Source organism: Lissotriton vulgaris, chromosome 7, assembly GCF_964263255.1.
Source record: "Lissotriton vulgaris chromosome 7, aLisVul1.2, whole genome shotgun sequence".
Classification (NCBI taxonomy): Eukaryota; Metazoa; Chordata; class Amphibia; order Caudata; family Salamandridae; genus Lissotriton; species Lissotriton vulgaris.
In genome coordinates this window covers 381108676-381124983 of record NC_141695.1, presented here as the reverse complement: position 1 = coordinate 381124983, position 16308 = coordinate 381108676, and the positions used below count along the sequence as shown (strand labels likewise).

The following is a 16308-nucleotide window of genomic DNA, read 5'->3' as shown; positions in this document are numbered from 1 at the left end:
ACTTTACTTTTCCCCTTTAGGTTTTCTTTAGCTAAGTTAGGGAAATAGGGCTTAGGGAAATTTCCTAAATGTTTGAGCACTTCTCATGCGGAATTTGGTTTGATCTGACAGTCAAATGTGCCTTTCTAATAAATAATTTGCTTAATAAAAATTGCTTATAAAAGAATTTACGCTTTAAAATGCATTCTGCTTTATAATAAAGTTAATAAAAAGTTTCAAAATGACAAGCTGGTCTTGTTTGTTTCCTTGAGTTACCATTAGTTAATCCATTGCCTTTGTTAAGTGACTTAATTAAATGTATTATAAAGTGTTTCAGATTAATTAGGTCATAAGATTCAGCTGGTCAAATTCATGTCTCTGTCGTATATGGGCCTAGTGATTGATTTATAAATTATGGTGAGTATCGTGGTGTAGAGTTGTACATATGAGACAGAATTTCTCTTGGCCCGCTGTATCACAGGGAATGAGGAGGTTCTAGAGGCTTATTCAAAAATTTGTACACAGGTCGCAGCCGATCTTAGACGACCAGGTAAAGCGAAGGACCCTGCTGGGATGGGCTGGTTTGATCAAAACTGATCATTAGCTCACCAAAAGCTGATGGCTGCCCTGAAAAGTAAACCAGTGGTTAAGGCCATTGTGGCCTCATTAAGGAAAGCCTATAAAAACGCACTGGAAGCCAGAACACGGGAAATTAGGGAAGCGGCCTGGGAAGAATTAGCCTCTATAAATGTGCTTAAGAACAGCTCCAAATTCTGGACTGTTGTAAATAAACCCTTCTTCCATGATCCTTGTAAAGACCAATTGTATTGTGGCATTCAGGAACAGGTGTGGTGCTCTCATTTTAAGTCAGTTTATAAAGGGGAAAACTTAGGGGAGGGGATTATACCTACCCCTATTGTGGATTCCTATACTTTAGTGGTCACTGAGGCAGAGGTGGCAGACGCCATCAGGAAGATGACAAGTAATAAGGCTCCGGGCCCTGATGGCGTTCCAGCCGACCTTTTTAAATCAGACGTCAAGACCTGGTCTTCAGTTTTAACTAGTGTTTTGAATGGGGTATGTAAATCAGGTATTCCGGGTACCTGGTCTGAATCAGTCATTGTACCCATTTTTAAAAAAAGAAATAGAGGGGATCCTAGTTGTTATCGCCCGAACTCTCTTATTGATTCTGCCGTGAAAATGCTAGGTCGGGTGGTTTTAGGCAAACTTACAGAATGGTTGGCAGAAACAAACACCCTCTCAGGCCTACAATTTGGGTTCGGGAAGGGACGAGGCACTATAGATCAAAGCCTAAACCTTCAATTATTAATCGGGAAATACACAATAGCCAATAGGGGTACGCCATATTTAGCGTTTATGGACCGTTCCTCGAAAAAAACATTGAGTACTTCCTTGCTGATCTACATAGGGACCTCTCGGCTACAGTCAGATATGACCGTCTGGGTAATTGTACGGGTAAGATTGGGATCACCAATGGAGTTAGTATTTTAGCCCCCCTACTCTTTACCCTCTACATCAACGATCTGGGTACTGTTTTAACGGAGGTGTGCAAGGATATACTGAGGACAGGCAAGCATTCCATTCCGGCATTACTCTATGCGGACGATGCCGCTCTTATAGCACGCACAGCAGTAGGGCTGCAATGTCTTTTAAATTCATTTGCGAATTTTATGAAAGCGCTCGATCTCAGTGTGAATTTTTCGAAATAGCATGTAATGATTGTGGGCAGTAAACCTAAAAGAATTAAGACTCTGCACTGTGAAGGGAATGTTCTGTCTAGGGTTTCAAGATTCCCATATTTAGGGGTTATTTTTGATGACAAGTCTACATGGTTGCCCCAACTGGCTGCTAAACGTAATGCCTTTGCTAGGTCCATTTTGGCTGTCTTGGGTTTTGCCCGTAAATTGGGGGTGAAGCCGCTGCAAGCTGTGTTGAAGATATATGATGCTAAATGTGCTTCATTAGCTATGAATGGAACGGATTTGTGGGGGTTTGAAAACTTAAAGACGTAGCAGATGGCAGAGGATAAGTTTCTGAAAACCATCTTATCTGTCCCCCAGTCAACCTACAGCTACATTGTTCATCAAGAGTGTGGGGTAGAATACCTAGAAGATCGTATAGCCATAGCCCCGCTATTAAAATGGATCTTAATCTGGCTGAACCCCGAACTTGAGTTGAACCATGAGATTTTCAGGGATTGTTTAGCCCTTGAGCATGGTAACTCCATCCCCTGGCTGCACTATGTTAAAAAACTAGCAGTTAAAATAGTCGCCCAGAATTGTTTGATCAGCCGAATAAACTACCGAAGGGGGATGTGAAATGGGTGAAAGACACATACAAGCTGATGGTATGTCTGGCCAGAGAAGAGAAGGAGCTGGGTAAAACAGTAAGGGCTCATCAGTTGCTAGTAACCTCAAGTGAAATAGAACCCTATTTAAGAATTGTTAATAACACTAATCACCGATTCTTATTGACAAAGTTTAGATTGAACAAATTCCATCTTCTTCCAGGTTGGACTAAGGAGATAGATTTGGAGATTTGTTCTTGTGACGGATTCTCTATTATGGACACTTTGCACTTTAACTTCTTTTGCGAACATCTTCGCCCCATCCGTAAAAGGTTCATTATTCCTCTTATCAAAGACAAGGGCTTGAGACAAGTTAAACCTGCTCTTTTGTACCTACAGCTGTTGTCGAATAATTGGGAGATTTTTAACATAGTGAATTTCTTGACAATAGCCATGAGACTTAAGAGGAAAATTAAGTGGACCTATTGTACATAGCGGTAAACTTATGAATTGTGATCGATCACTTTGTCTTCTTTTTTAAAATTGTTCTCCATGTTCAAATGGTCTTTTTATATGATATTTGCAGATATTTTCCCTTACCTATATTGCTAGTGTCTGTTTTAATGTTTTTTCCATATATTTGCAGAAATTCTCTTACCTATATCGTTGGTGTATATTTTAACATATGATAATGTACTGTATGGATTGCTAATTTGCACAATTTTCTTTTGTTTTTAATTGTGGTCTTGACTTTTGATGTTTAGCATACTTTTATGGTTTTTGCTATGAACCGAATAAAGTACTTTTGAATGACTGACTGAGTATCTATTGAGGCTCCTAAGTAGTCCTTTGTATTGGTTGGTTGGTTGGAGATGTGACCCTAGTTGATGCAGTAACCGAATTGTCCTGAAAGTGTGCTGCAGACATTGTTGGTACATGTTGGCTTTGATGACCCAGTCGTCTAAGTGCAGGAAGACGTGGATGCTTTGTCTCCTTAGGTGAGCAGCTACTACCGCCATACACTTTGTGAAGACTCTGGGGCCGGTGGCGACACCGAATGGGAGTACCCTGAACTGATAGTGTTGACCCGCTACCACAAACCTGAGGAATTTGCGATGAGCAGGGAGAACTGGTCTATGAAAGTAGGAGTCTTTTCGATTTAGAATACATAGAAAGTCGCCTTTTTGTAGTCTAGGAAGTACCTGTTCAAGTATTACCATGTGAAAATGGTATGACTAAATGTACCGGTTGGGTTCTCTGAGATCTAAAATTGGTCTGAGAGAACCATCTCTTTTGGGAATTAAGAAATAAAAGGAGTATACACCCAACCCCGTGATGTTGGGCTGGCACGGGCTCTATAGCCCTTTTAGAAGTAGAGACTGACCTCTTGCTTGAGCAGGTATGGATGGTTTGGTGATAGTTTGTGGGGCTTTGGTGGAATATTTGGAGGTGTGTTGGTAAATTCCATGCAGTAACCAGAACCGATAATTTAGGGTACCCAATTGTCTGTTTGATTACCAGATTCGTAGATAATCTGACAGTTTTCCCTCGACAGGTGTTAAGTGGTCAGGGGGAACAGGAGGAAAGTCACTGCTTTGTGTTGGTGGGGGAGGTGCATGTGTTTGAACCCCGGCCCCAGCCCTTACTGTTACCCCTGTAACCTTCCCAGAAATAACCCCTAAAAGAAGAGGGTTGGTTATTGCCCTTGTAGGTGGAGGTGGTTTCTGATGAGATATTCTTGGGACCTCCTCAGTAAAAGGAGCGTCGAAAGGAAGCACGACCATGTGTGGACGGAAGGGCTTCCATAGATTTGGCTATCTCAGTATCTCTTCATTTTCTCAAGTGAAGAATCTACTACTGGGCCAAATAGATGTTCTTTATCAAATGAGGTATTTAAAATGGAGGTTTGAACCTCAGGTTTAAATCCAGATATACGGAGCCAGGCAAGCCTCCTTAAAAGGACACTAGTGTTTATAGCTCTAGCAGCAGTGTCTGCAGCATCTAGAGAGCATCTTATTTGATTCTTAACAGTGGGTTGCCCTTCATGAACCAGATCTTGTGCTTTTGATTTGTGTTCCGGAGGTACATATTAGATCAGTTGTTCCATTTCATCCAGGTGCCCAAGATCATATCACGCTAACAGTGCCCAAGTGTTAGAGACGTGCCCGAAATGGACTGCTTGAGAAGCTGCCCTTTTCCCAGAAGCGTCAATACGTTTTCATTCCTTATCAGGCGGTGGAGCCTCTCCTGTGGTCTGTCTTTTTCTTGCATTGGACACAAAAATGGATTATAGTGGCAACTGTTCCCTTATATATACTGGGTCGGATGGTGGAGGCTTGTACTTCTTGTCCACTCTAGGGGTAAGAATGCGAGCTCTGACTGGATCATTAAAAACTTCATCTACATGCCTGACCATCCCTTTAAGTATGAATAGTGGATGTGTTGACTTTTGAGTGGTAATGAGGGTTTCAAAGAGGAAATCCTCTTCTAATGACTCCTTATGTAGCTGCACCCCCTGGTAGTAGGCGGCTCTACCCAGTAACTCAATGTAGCCTGTACTATCACCTGGTGGAGCGGGTTTGGTAGGGTACAGGTAGGAATCATTGGCCATGGGCGAACTAGTGTTCAATCGTCCCATGGGTCTTGTAATGGCTGATCATCATCCCTATCCTGATCATCATCTCCATCATCCTGGTTATCAGGTGTATGTGGTGGTGAATGCTCAGGTGAAATTGGATGAAGCTGAGGTGAAGGTGGCCGTCACCTACCCAGCCGGACTTCTGACATCTGTCTTGTTTCTTCCCTGCTGTTGCTTTTGCTCTTTGTTTTACCGTTGAGACCTAGCTGTTTGGCTGATGCCCGGTGGAGCTACCTGATAGCTAAAGAGGAGATGGACTGTGGACTTCCCCCTCGGTCGTCTCCTACCCAGCCGGACTTGGGACAGACCTTCCTTCGTCTCTCCATTCTTTTTAACTCCTACCCCCTTTTGCCCCACCCCCTTAACTCCATTTATTTTGTCTTCTACACTCTTGAAATGTTTTTCTAGTAACTGATGTAACGTGTAACTTAAGTAATTTTATAATTTCTGTTCAACCTTATGTAAAGCGCTCTGATACCTCCGGGTCTAGCCAGCGCTATATATATATATATATCTTTTAAAATAAATAAAAGGAAGAATTGGTGGAGGAAGAGGAGGAGGGGAAGGGGATGGGTTAGTTCCAACAGACCTCTTCTTTAAGGGATGTGATATTCTTCCGCATCAGCCCTTCCTTTTAAAGTCACTTTAGTGGTGATATGGCCAGTCTGAGGATGGATATACAACATCTTTTGTTTCAGATACGGTTTTTCATGGGGAATCAAAACTGGGCTTTGTTGTTTTCTGCACGTCTATGTTTCAACAGCAACATTTTTGGTCCCCTAGTTGAAATCATTGATGTCTTTGGATCAGACGATTTTTCCGGGGCCGGATGATGGGGGTTGGTGCCGGACTTCTATTTCGACCCCGAAGGTATGGGCTCCGAACTCAATTTGGGGGAGTTTTTTCAGAACAGGAAGGCTTTTGGTAGGCTTTGGTACGAGCCAGAGGGTGGGCAGTCAGGAGTGTGGTTTCAGTGACGACCGGTGCTAAAAAAGGGGGCAGGTAGGACCTGAGCTGTTTTTGTAATTGATATAGTTTCTTGGGACAAAGGGGATCTGTACTCGCGGTACATTGACCATGTGGGATGTCCTCCTCATGGTCAGATTTGAATTCTGAGATGGCGACAGGCTCCTTCTCCTCCTCTGTTCCCATGCCTAGCCGGCCTCTTCGTCTGACTTTTGACCGAAGATTGGCGGAACGGAGCTTGTGTGGTGGCTCTGCATGTTGCGACGTCGAGCCTGACGGCCACAAAGTGTTTTCTTGGAGCGGGAAGCCCGAAACGTGTCGCAGTCCTGTTCTCGGGAGACAAACACATATTACACACTTCGTGTGAGTCGGTGCGCGGTTATTTCAGATGACACTGAGGGCAGAATTTGAAGGGAGTTCATTCCATCAACTGCAGGTCGACCCGACGTGGGTAGGCCCGACTGCCTTCCACAAACCTTCTGTTCTAAAGATTATTTTAAGTAATTAAGATACGCGATGGAAAGGGAGACGCGATCGACAACAATACCATTGAGGGTATCTTGCGCTCCTAGGGAAACCGAAGGAACAGTGTGGAACCGGAGCACAACGATAGACATCCGAACCCGATGGCGGAAAAAAACAATGTTACAATGGAGTCAATGCCCATGTGTACTATCCCTGAAAGGAGGAGTTACCTACCTCCTGGCTGGAAAGACTCCTTCGAAGAAAAACCAAGTGCAAACATCCGGACCCAACACTACATGGCGATCTATGCACAGCATATGATCTACAGCTCATATACCTCTAACAAAATGCTCGCTTACTCAAAAAAACTTCAAAACTTATTACCCCCAAACGAAAATTGGTGTTAATATCCAAATACAGGTTTAGATAAAGCAGGATGTGTTCAGACTTCTTACACACAAAAAAACACAAACTTCCTGGCAGCATGCTAACCATAATGGATAGTGCTGTCTAACAAGGTTATCATTGTTCAGGATGCTTGCTGTAGTGTTTTACATTACAACCACTTCCTGCTTTTGTTTTTTTTACACAAGTACACTGTTTTGTAGGTGGTGTTTTCAGCCAAATGTACTTTTTGACTAACAGCTGTTAAAAGTAAAATAAAAGATAGCTAATGTTGGCAAGCGGGGCATGGTTTCTGTAAACCCAGTTGATGCAAAAAATGAATATTAAAAAATAAAAAAATAAACTGTGATCAGCATTCTCTCATGTGTACAACAAAAAATTCCATGGTGAAAAACTTATGTTACTAAGCTCTTTCACCTCAGAGTCCTGACTGGTAGACTCTGCTGCACTAGCGGAGTCAAGAGCATAAACCTTTTCATCCAACTGTACTAATGATAGCCCTAACATGTCAGGGTAAGCAACAGTATCCACACAGGATACAGGTCACTGCACAAATAATTCAGGTCTATTATCCAAAATATTTATATTACTACTTCCACCACCCAAAATAATGCAGTGGTAAATAACCTTATGAGTTTTTCTGGCTCTGTTTCAGAGGTCTTTAGGCAGAGAAAGTATTTGCAGGGAGAATGTGTACAGAAAGAGCAAAGGCCCGATAATCAAGCAACTCTAATTTTTTTTTGCAATGCCTGCAAACACTCACTTGTTGCCCCGTTCTGTTTGCTGGCATTCTGCTGGGCACTGGGTGGTCGTGGTTGAGAAGTGTTTGTGTTGGAAGGTGGTGGCGCAACAGCCTGTGCGTACGGGGTGGGAGTGCCTGGCGTATGCCCAGATACAGGGTTCTTACTGCTGCTACTGCTGCTACTGCTGCTCCCACTGCTATTAGACACTGCACCATTACTGTTTGAACCAGGCCCATTCCCAAGTGAAGATGACGTGCTGGAGCTGCTTCCTGTCTGGTAGCTGGGCGTCACAGCTGGAGACTGTGGATGATGGTTATGTAGCCCTTTGGAACCGTTCTTTGCAGGCGACTGCAAAAGAGTAAGCATACATTTCAACTGACAAGCACAAAAGGATGTAAACTTTTAAACATATTTCTAACCAACAGTATTGCTACACAAAGAATAGTGGAACTTCCTTGTGAAAATCTTTACTTCGACTTGGTTGAAAATTTTCTGAATTCTTCCATCTTGTAGAACAGAGTTGATGCATCAAAAACACAATTGAAAGACTGCCTAAATGACATAGCTTAACAGAACCTCCACAGTACCACTGACATGAAGAATGAGTGCACACAATATTGCCTATTATCGATTTTTCAGCAAACTGACCTCTATAACAATGTATTTTGCCATTTTAGACAGACCGGAGGTTAACACTCCTCATTGGGCTTTACTATCTGTAAATACAATGCTAACTGCTAGCCTTTGTGTGAGGAGTGCCTCTTTTGGCATGGTTAGCCACCACTCATTTGCCTGGTTTTGATGTGGTTTCCATTGCAGTGCACAGAGTCCCTGCCATCCAGGTCCCTTGTGCCAGTGCTTCTTCCCTAAAAAGAAATTCCCTATTGTACTTCTACCCTCTAAGTCCCTAGTAAATGTCATCCTTGGTACCTAGGGCCTGGGAGGGTTCCTTGGGAAACCCCTCACTGGGACCATGCCACTGCCTTTGCATGCCCCTGTGGCTTGGCCAGGAGCGGAGGTGAACCCCTCATTTCAGAATTATCCATCTTGGGTTGAAGAATTAGGACCAATAGAAATAAGGATATGCTCCTTCTTCCCAAAGGGAGGGGGCACCTAAAGGGTGTAGTCACCATAGGGAACAGTAGCCATTGGTTACTTCCCCCAGCCTCAGTAACACCCTTAAAGAAAACAAGTTACTTACTTGTAACTTTAGTTCTCCAGTATTGGAAACTTTCATAGATTCACATGCTTGAATAGGAGTCCCAGTATATAAAAATAGCAATGCAAATCTATTTCAAACTAGAAACCAGGCCTAGGCCTATTCCAGTTTTGTAACATTCACCTCTTTTTGTAAACGAGACTAAATAAAATCAACAACCAATCACATCAGCCTCACCCTTTAGAACCCTCCTGAGAGAACCTCAGACCTTCAGGTTTTCGTAGCTGTAGTGCCATAGGATAACCATAAAGATGCAGAAGGTAGAGCGGTAGAGCTTTCCCAGGGAGGAGGGTGGGCCACATGTGAATCTATGAAAGTTTCTAGGTTTTTTAATACTAGAGAGCTAAAGTTACAGGTAAGTAACTTGTTTTCTTACTCCAGTATTTGAACTTTTATAGATTCACATGCTTGAATCAGAGGAGCTAGCAGTTATTAGCACATTTTTTGTGCTTATCGTGTTGAACAACCGTAAATAATGCACAGAAAAAGATTAGAGAAGGGATTTTTTTTTTCAATTACAGAGTACTTAAAGCACAAGTTTCTTACCTTTGGTAACGATATATCTGTAAGAAGCACAAGTTACTACTTGTGTAACGATATATCTGTAAGAGACATTAGTTAGTGGTAGATTCCTTACCTTAGAATATCCCCAGGCGTCAGACTGGATCCGGAAATTTTTGCGTAGCAATACCCCTGCGCGTCGGTAGGCGTCGTCTGCGGCTCCGCGTCAGTCGTCGGCGTCTTTAGCGCCGAAATGACGTCGGAGTACTTAGACGCCGCCCATGCGCGCTGACGTCAGTTCTGATACACAGCTTTTCCGCGCCAGATACGCAGAGCCATGATAGAACCAACACTGGTGCCATAAAACTAGGGCCCTGAAAGGGGATGACCTTAACCCTAGATATCGGTTCGCAGAACGGGGAGGATGGGTGGGCCGGTACGGAATCTATCACTAACTAATGTTTCATACAGATATATCGTTAAACAAGTAGTAACTTGTGCATCTGAAAGAGACACGTTATTGATAGATTCCTTACCTTAGAATAGATACCCCAGCAATACCAACCCCGGTGGTGGGTCTGCAAACCAATAATCACACCAGAAAGTCCTGGAGGATGGAACGGCCAAAGAAGCCATCCCTCCAGACTTGACTGTCCAGGCAGTAGAGTCTTGCAAACGTGTGCAGAGAGGCCCACGTAGCTGCCTGGCAAATGTCCTGCAAGGGCACTCCTCGGCCGAAAGCAGTTGTAGTTGTAGTTGCCGTGGCCCGAGTAGAATGAGCCCGCAATCCAGCAGGGGGCTCCTTTATGGCAATGGAGTAACATGCCTGGATACACAAGATGATCCACCGGGAGATGGTCCTCTTGGTCCAATCAAACGGCATGTCCAGAAGTGTGGCCTGGACATCGGCCGAAAAGGTGGCGGACCTCAACCAGGCGTGGCGTCGAACCGCCACCGTCGTTGCCATCGCCCTGCCCAGTGAGTCCGTGGTATCCAGCCCACACCGGATGGAATATCGCGCTGCATCTCGGCCCTCCACAAGGGTTTGGGCGAGTTTAGCCAGGACCTCCTCCGGACATTGTGGCAGCACGTCCGCGACCGCGTCCCACAGGGTATGGGTGTAGCGGCCCAAGAGACAGGCGGTATTGACAGATCGCAGCCCTAAGCTTAGGGACGAGAACACCACCTTCCCGAACTGCTCATATCTCTTGGATTCCCGATCAGGCGGAGCCGACGGGTATGCGGTCTGGGAAGTGGAGGCCTGGATAACCAGGCTCTCGGGGGTGGGATGAGTGGACAAAAAGCAAGGGTCGCCCCGGGCCGGGCGGTAGCGTCTGGCCACGTTCCTATCCACAGGCAGACCTGTGGCGGGCTTGGACCAAGTGCCCACAAGAACGTCACATAAGGCCTCATTGAACGGCAGCAGAGGTTCGCTGGAGCTGGTCTGCGGTTTGAGGACCTCAGTGAGGAGGTTACTCCTCACGGCCGCGACGGGGAGCTCAAGGTTTAAGGCCTTGTCCGCCCTAGTAAACACTACACTATAAGTAGACCCCTCCTACGAAGCCACGGTCGGAGGGGAGACAAATCCAGTGTCTGGCGAGGTGTCAATACCACTGGCCTCCCCAAGCTCATATGTCCAGTCCTGTTGAGACTGGCTCTCCAGTGCCAGAGGGTCCTCAGACCCCTCCCAATCTCCCTCGTCACCCGTTTCCTGTAAAGCAGGATTAACAGACGGGGCCTCCTCATGGAAATAAAAATCTCCAAAGGCTGTCGGAAGCAGCGCCGTTCCGGCGCCAGAGTCGGACCGAAGGGAACATTGGGGACGGCGTCCACAGTGGGCGCCGGAGGCAACACCTGTGCGGCCGGCGCCGGTGAGGTCGTGAGGTCGACCGGCGACGACCTGGGTCCGAAAGCAGATCCGGTGAGGTCCAGCGGTGCCGGGACCGAAATAGCCGGCGGCGTCGGGGCCGAAGTACCCGACGGCGTCGGGGCCAAAGAGCCCGACCCGCTAGGGCCTCCAGCCGGGACCGTTGGGCCCGGAGGCGCCACGGAACCCGACTGAGGAGGGAGGGACCTCATGGCCATGAGGTACCGCTCGATCTCCTCCGGCGCCGCGCTGTGCCCAGGGACCCGAAGGTGTGGGGCAGGCGGCGACACTTGCGACTCCCTTGGAGCCGCGTGGGCGGTGTCGCCCGAACCCCCGGCAACATCGTGCGAGCGTCGGGGTGGGTCGGAGGAGCGATGACGTCTCTCCGACCTCTCATGCCTCTTACCCGAGGACTTGGATCCCGACGACCGATGGCCACTCCCGGAGCTGCGACGACTCCGACCCCGCGACCAGTCCCTCGACCTCCCGTGGGACCGGGACCTGGAACGGCGCGGGCCGACTGAAGGAGCTCGAATTGCTCCCGCCTAGCTTTAGACGTCAGGGCCCGGCAGACGGAGCAGGTGCAGGCGTCGTGGTCGAGGCCTTAACTCTTCAGGCACCGGCGATGGGGGTCCGTAACCGACATCAGTCGGTCGCACTTCGAAGAGGGTTTGAACCGGCACCGATAGAGTTGAAGACTCAAAGAAAGAAATGATCAAAAAGTTTAGTCAAAAAATGACTAGGGGTAGAGCTTCTTCGGATCTGCGCTAGCTGGCGTGGAAAAAAGAAGAACTGACGTCAGCGCGCATGGGCGGCGTCTAAGTACTCCGACGACGTCATTCCGGCGCTAACGACGCCGACGACGGACGCGGAGCCGCGGACGACGCCGACCGACGCGCAGGGGTATTGCTACGCAAAAATTTCCGGATCCAGTCTGACGCCTGGGGATATTCTAAGGTAAGGAATCTATCACTAACGTGTCTCTTTCAGATACAATAGTTAGTGTTAGATTCCTTACCTTAGAATATCCCCAGGTGTCAGACTGGATCCGGAAAGTTTTTCGTCAGCATCACCCCTGCCCCCGGTAGGCGTCGTCTGCGGCTCCGCGTATATAGTCGGTGATCGCCGGGATGACGTCGGAGTACTTAGACGCCGCCCTCGCAAACTGAAGTCAGTTCTTGTACATAGCTTTCCACGCCAGGAATGCAGAGACCGACACTGGTGCCATGAAATTAGGGCCTTCAAAAGGAAATACCTCAACCCTAGATATCGGTTCGCAGAACGGGGAGGATGGGTGGGGCGGTAGGGAATCTAACACTAACTACTGTTTCTTAGATATATATCGTTACCGAAGATAAGTAACTTGTGCATCTGAAAGAAACAGGTAAGTGTTAGATTCCTTACCTTAGAATAGATACCCCAGCAATACCAACCCCGGTGGTGGGTCTGCGAACCAAGATCACACCAGAAAGTCCTGGAGAACGGAACGGCCGAAAAAAACATCTCTCCGGACTTGGCTGTCTAGGCAGTAGTGTCTGGCAAACTTGTGCAGCGAGGCCCACGTAGCTGTCTGACAGATGTCCTGCAAGGGGACTGCCTGACCGAGGGCAGTTGTAGTCGCCGTGGCCCGAGTGAAATGGGCCCTCAGTCCAACAGGAGGCTCCTTTATAGCCAAGGAGTAACCGACCTTGATGCACAACACAACCCACCGAGAGATGGTTCGTTTGTGTACCGCCCATTCCTTCTTTGCGCCCACGTAACCAACAACGAGCTTGTCGTCCACCAGGAACTGGCATGTGCAATCTAGGTAGAAGGAGAGCGCACGTTTTTGGTCCAGACGGTGGAGCCTCTCTTCCTCCTTCGAAGGATGCGGAGGCGGAAAGAAGGTGGGCAAGGTGTTGGACTGCCCAATGTGACAGGCTGTAACCACCTTGGGCAGGAAAGAAGGACGAGTTTTTAAGACAACTTTGTCCGAATAGACAGAAAGGAAAGGAGGCTTAGAAGATAGAGCCTGGAGCTCACTCACTCTCCTGGCAGAGGTGATGGCAACCAGGAATGCAGTCTTAAGAGTCAGAAGACGAAGAGGGCAATTGTGAAGTGGCTCGAAAGGAGACCACATCAGATAGGTTAGAATAAGGTTCAAGTCCCACTGAGGCATCACAAAAGGAACAGGAGGAAACATGTGCTTGATGCCTTTCAAAAATCTATTTACAACAGGGGACTTAAACAGAGAAGGCTGATCAGGAAGCCTCAAGAAGGTTGAAATGGCAGAGAGGTAGCCCTTAATAGTGCCCAGAGCAGAGCCCTGCTGGGCAAGAGAAAGGAGGAGAACCTCAGAAAAGGGGGGCAGAGAGTTGCTGTGCGCCATGCGACAAATTTGTTCCACCTGCAGGCATATACCGATTTTGTAGAGGGACGCCTGGCTGCCAGAATCACATCACAGACTTCAGTAGGCAAGTCAAATGGCCTCAACTGCCACCGCTCAATCTCCATGCATGGAGGTGGAGGCTGGACAGGTTCGGGTGGAGGACCATCCCCTGCTGCTGCGGCAAAGTCCTCCTGAAGAGGCAGACTAATCGGGGGATCGACTGACATGCTGAGTAGCTCGGGATACCAGTATCTTCGTGCCCAGCCAGGATCCGGATCGGGGGTGGGACCTGAGACGACGTCGTCCGGGAACGGCATCGGGGGAGACACCCTTGGTGACTGCGCCAGCGGAGGGGTCCTACGGTCGACCGGCGACGTCACGGATCCAGGCCTGGATCCTGAGGAGTCGTCGACGGCGCCGGGACCAGAGTCGTCGGCCTGCTTTGGCTCCCAGACGGACCCACGGGGCCTAAAGGTGACTCTGCGGGTTCCAACGAAGGGAAGCGCGACCTCTTGGCAGTGAGGAAGGCGCTGATCTCCTCCGGCGTCACGTGCAGCCCAGGGACCGGCGGGTTTTGAGCTGGACGCGGCGCTTGCGGCTCCGGCATAGCCACGTGGGCGGTGTCGCCCGAACCCCCGCCTGTGTCGTGCTAGTGACAGGGTGAGTCAGAAGAGCGATGTCGCTTCTTCGACTTCTTTTTAGAGTGCCTCGACTTACCTGTGGACTTGGAGCCCGACGAGTGGTGTTGAGTCGTCGAGCGGTGATGACCGTGGCCCCGCAACCTGTCCCCCGACCTCCTCTTGGACAGGGACCTCGAGCGGCGCGGGGACAACCGCCAGAGCTCGAGGCACTTACGGGACCACTTCCGCCTAGCCTTCGACGTCAAGACCCGGCAGTCGGGTCACGACTTGTCATCGTGGTCAGCCCCGAGACAGTAAAGGCACCGACGGTGGGGGTCTTTCACCGACATTAAGCGGTGACAATCGTCGCAGGTTTTGAACCCGAGATCCCTACCGGCAACGCGAGTCGATGTATCGACTCGAGAGGGATCCAAAAGAGATCAAAAAGTTAGTCAAAAATTGATTAGGAGTACTGCTCTTCCCTGATCTGCGCTTGCTGGCGCGGAAAAAAGAACAGACGTCAGCGCACGAGGGCGGCGTCTAAGTACTCCGATGACGTCATCCCGCCGATCACGACGCCGACGACAGCCGCAGAGCCGCAGACGACGCCTACAGACGCGAAGGGGTACTGCTACGCAAAACTTTCCGGATCCAGTCTGACGCCTGGGGTATTCTAAGGTAAGGAATCTAACACTTATCTGTTTCTTTCAGATATATCAGGACTACATTACGGTTAATCCAATGGAAAATTCAAAGTAGTAGTAAGAAAAACAAAAAAAGGCATCATCAAAGCTTACATAAAGATAAAATATTTATTGAGAAACCATACATTTATCAAAAGAATATGCGAGAATCTTAGGGAAGAAAAAAGGAAGGAGGGATGAGAGGGAAAGCTCTCCGCTACTGAAACAGATTCCTCAGGACTGCTTGGCCCACCGCTGTATCACTGCGCATCGAAGAATCCAAGCAGTAATGTCTAGTAAAAGTATTTTGGCAGCTGTGAGCAAAGTAAGATTCCGGCGTCCTTATTATCACACACTAGCCATGATTTCAGACACTTAGAATTTCAGTTTCTAGGGATGCAGAGAGCCGATGCGGATCCAGATGCAAGTTACTCTTACTGAGCGGAAAGGTAATGAGGTCCCCCAAACCAAGCCTAAGAAACCTTTAGTTTAGAATACATAGTTCCTATATAGGGAGGGTGTTAAAACTAGGCGCTATAGGACCTGTTTTCACCATCATTGTAATATGGTTTCTTCTTTTTTATTTTATGGAATTGTAACCATGCTGACCATATTATTTTTAACTATATGTCCGCTTATGTTGGCTAAGATATTGCACCTGAGATCAGGTCCTTAAAATAAATATTTTAACCTTACTGTGTCTCTTATTTACTCCTGTTGTGGACTGATATGAGAGTATAACAAAAGTGTTCTCCTTTCCCACCATTCCTGAGATGGTCTTAAGTTGCATGTTTTAGGTTGTATAATCATTGGTTACTTTGCTAAAGGAAGAAGAGCTAATGTGACACTGATGCTAGCTGGTGGGGGTTTTTCTAGGTACGGAGGTGAGTTTCTGGTACACGACAATTCACTGACGTCCTAGGTCTCTGTGCACAGTTCTGTCTATGAGGAGGATCCTTGCAACATAATAGTGATGCCAGCTTGCAAAGTTTCTTGATCTCCGGTGTTGCAAACAGATCTATGGACGGTGTGCCCCATCGCCGGAAGATGTCATCTAGTGTACTCTGATCCAGCTCCTACTCGTGGCAAACTGACTTTAGTCTTCTTAGTGTATCTGCTGTCTCGTTGAGATTCCATGGAAGATCCTCGGCCTTCAGGAAAACCCCCATGTAGGATCACCCATTGCCAGATACTTTGAGATTCCACAGACACTGTTTGTTGACGTAATGCACAGCTGTGGTATTGTCTGTTCTGATCAGAACTGCTGAATGTCTTGGGAGAAAAGCCTGTAGGGCTAGGCGAATCGCTCTTAGCTACAGCAGATTGATGTGTAGAAGACGTCGACGCTGTTGCCAAAGACTACTGATTTGGAGGTCCTGCAAGAATGCACCCCAAACCTCCAGAGATACATCTGTAGTAATTATCCAAGGAGCTGGGGTGACCAGAAAGGAGAGACCCTGTGAAATATTCTCCTTGTGAATCCACCATGAAGCAGATTGCCTCATTGGCGAAGATACCGTGATTATATCTTTGAAAGATCCTTCCA

General features: G+C 47.5%; 1 protein-coding gene across 3 annotated transcripts in view; it reads right to left on the bottom strand.

Moving 5' to 3' along the window:
• CNOT3 (CCR4-NOT transcription complex subunit 3) overlaps positions 1–16308 on the bottom strand; it is a 992943-nt gene that overhangs the window by 373349 nt on the left and 603286 nt on the right. For all 3 annotated transcript variants that reach the window (XM_086930326.1, XM_086930324.1, XM_086930325.1), the window contains one exon: positions 7525–7852. In XM_086930326.1, coding sequence (XP_086786452.1) covers positions 7525–7852 — 328 coding nt within the window. The remainder of the gene's footprint in view (positions 1–7524; positions 7853–16308) is intronic.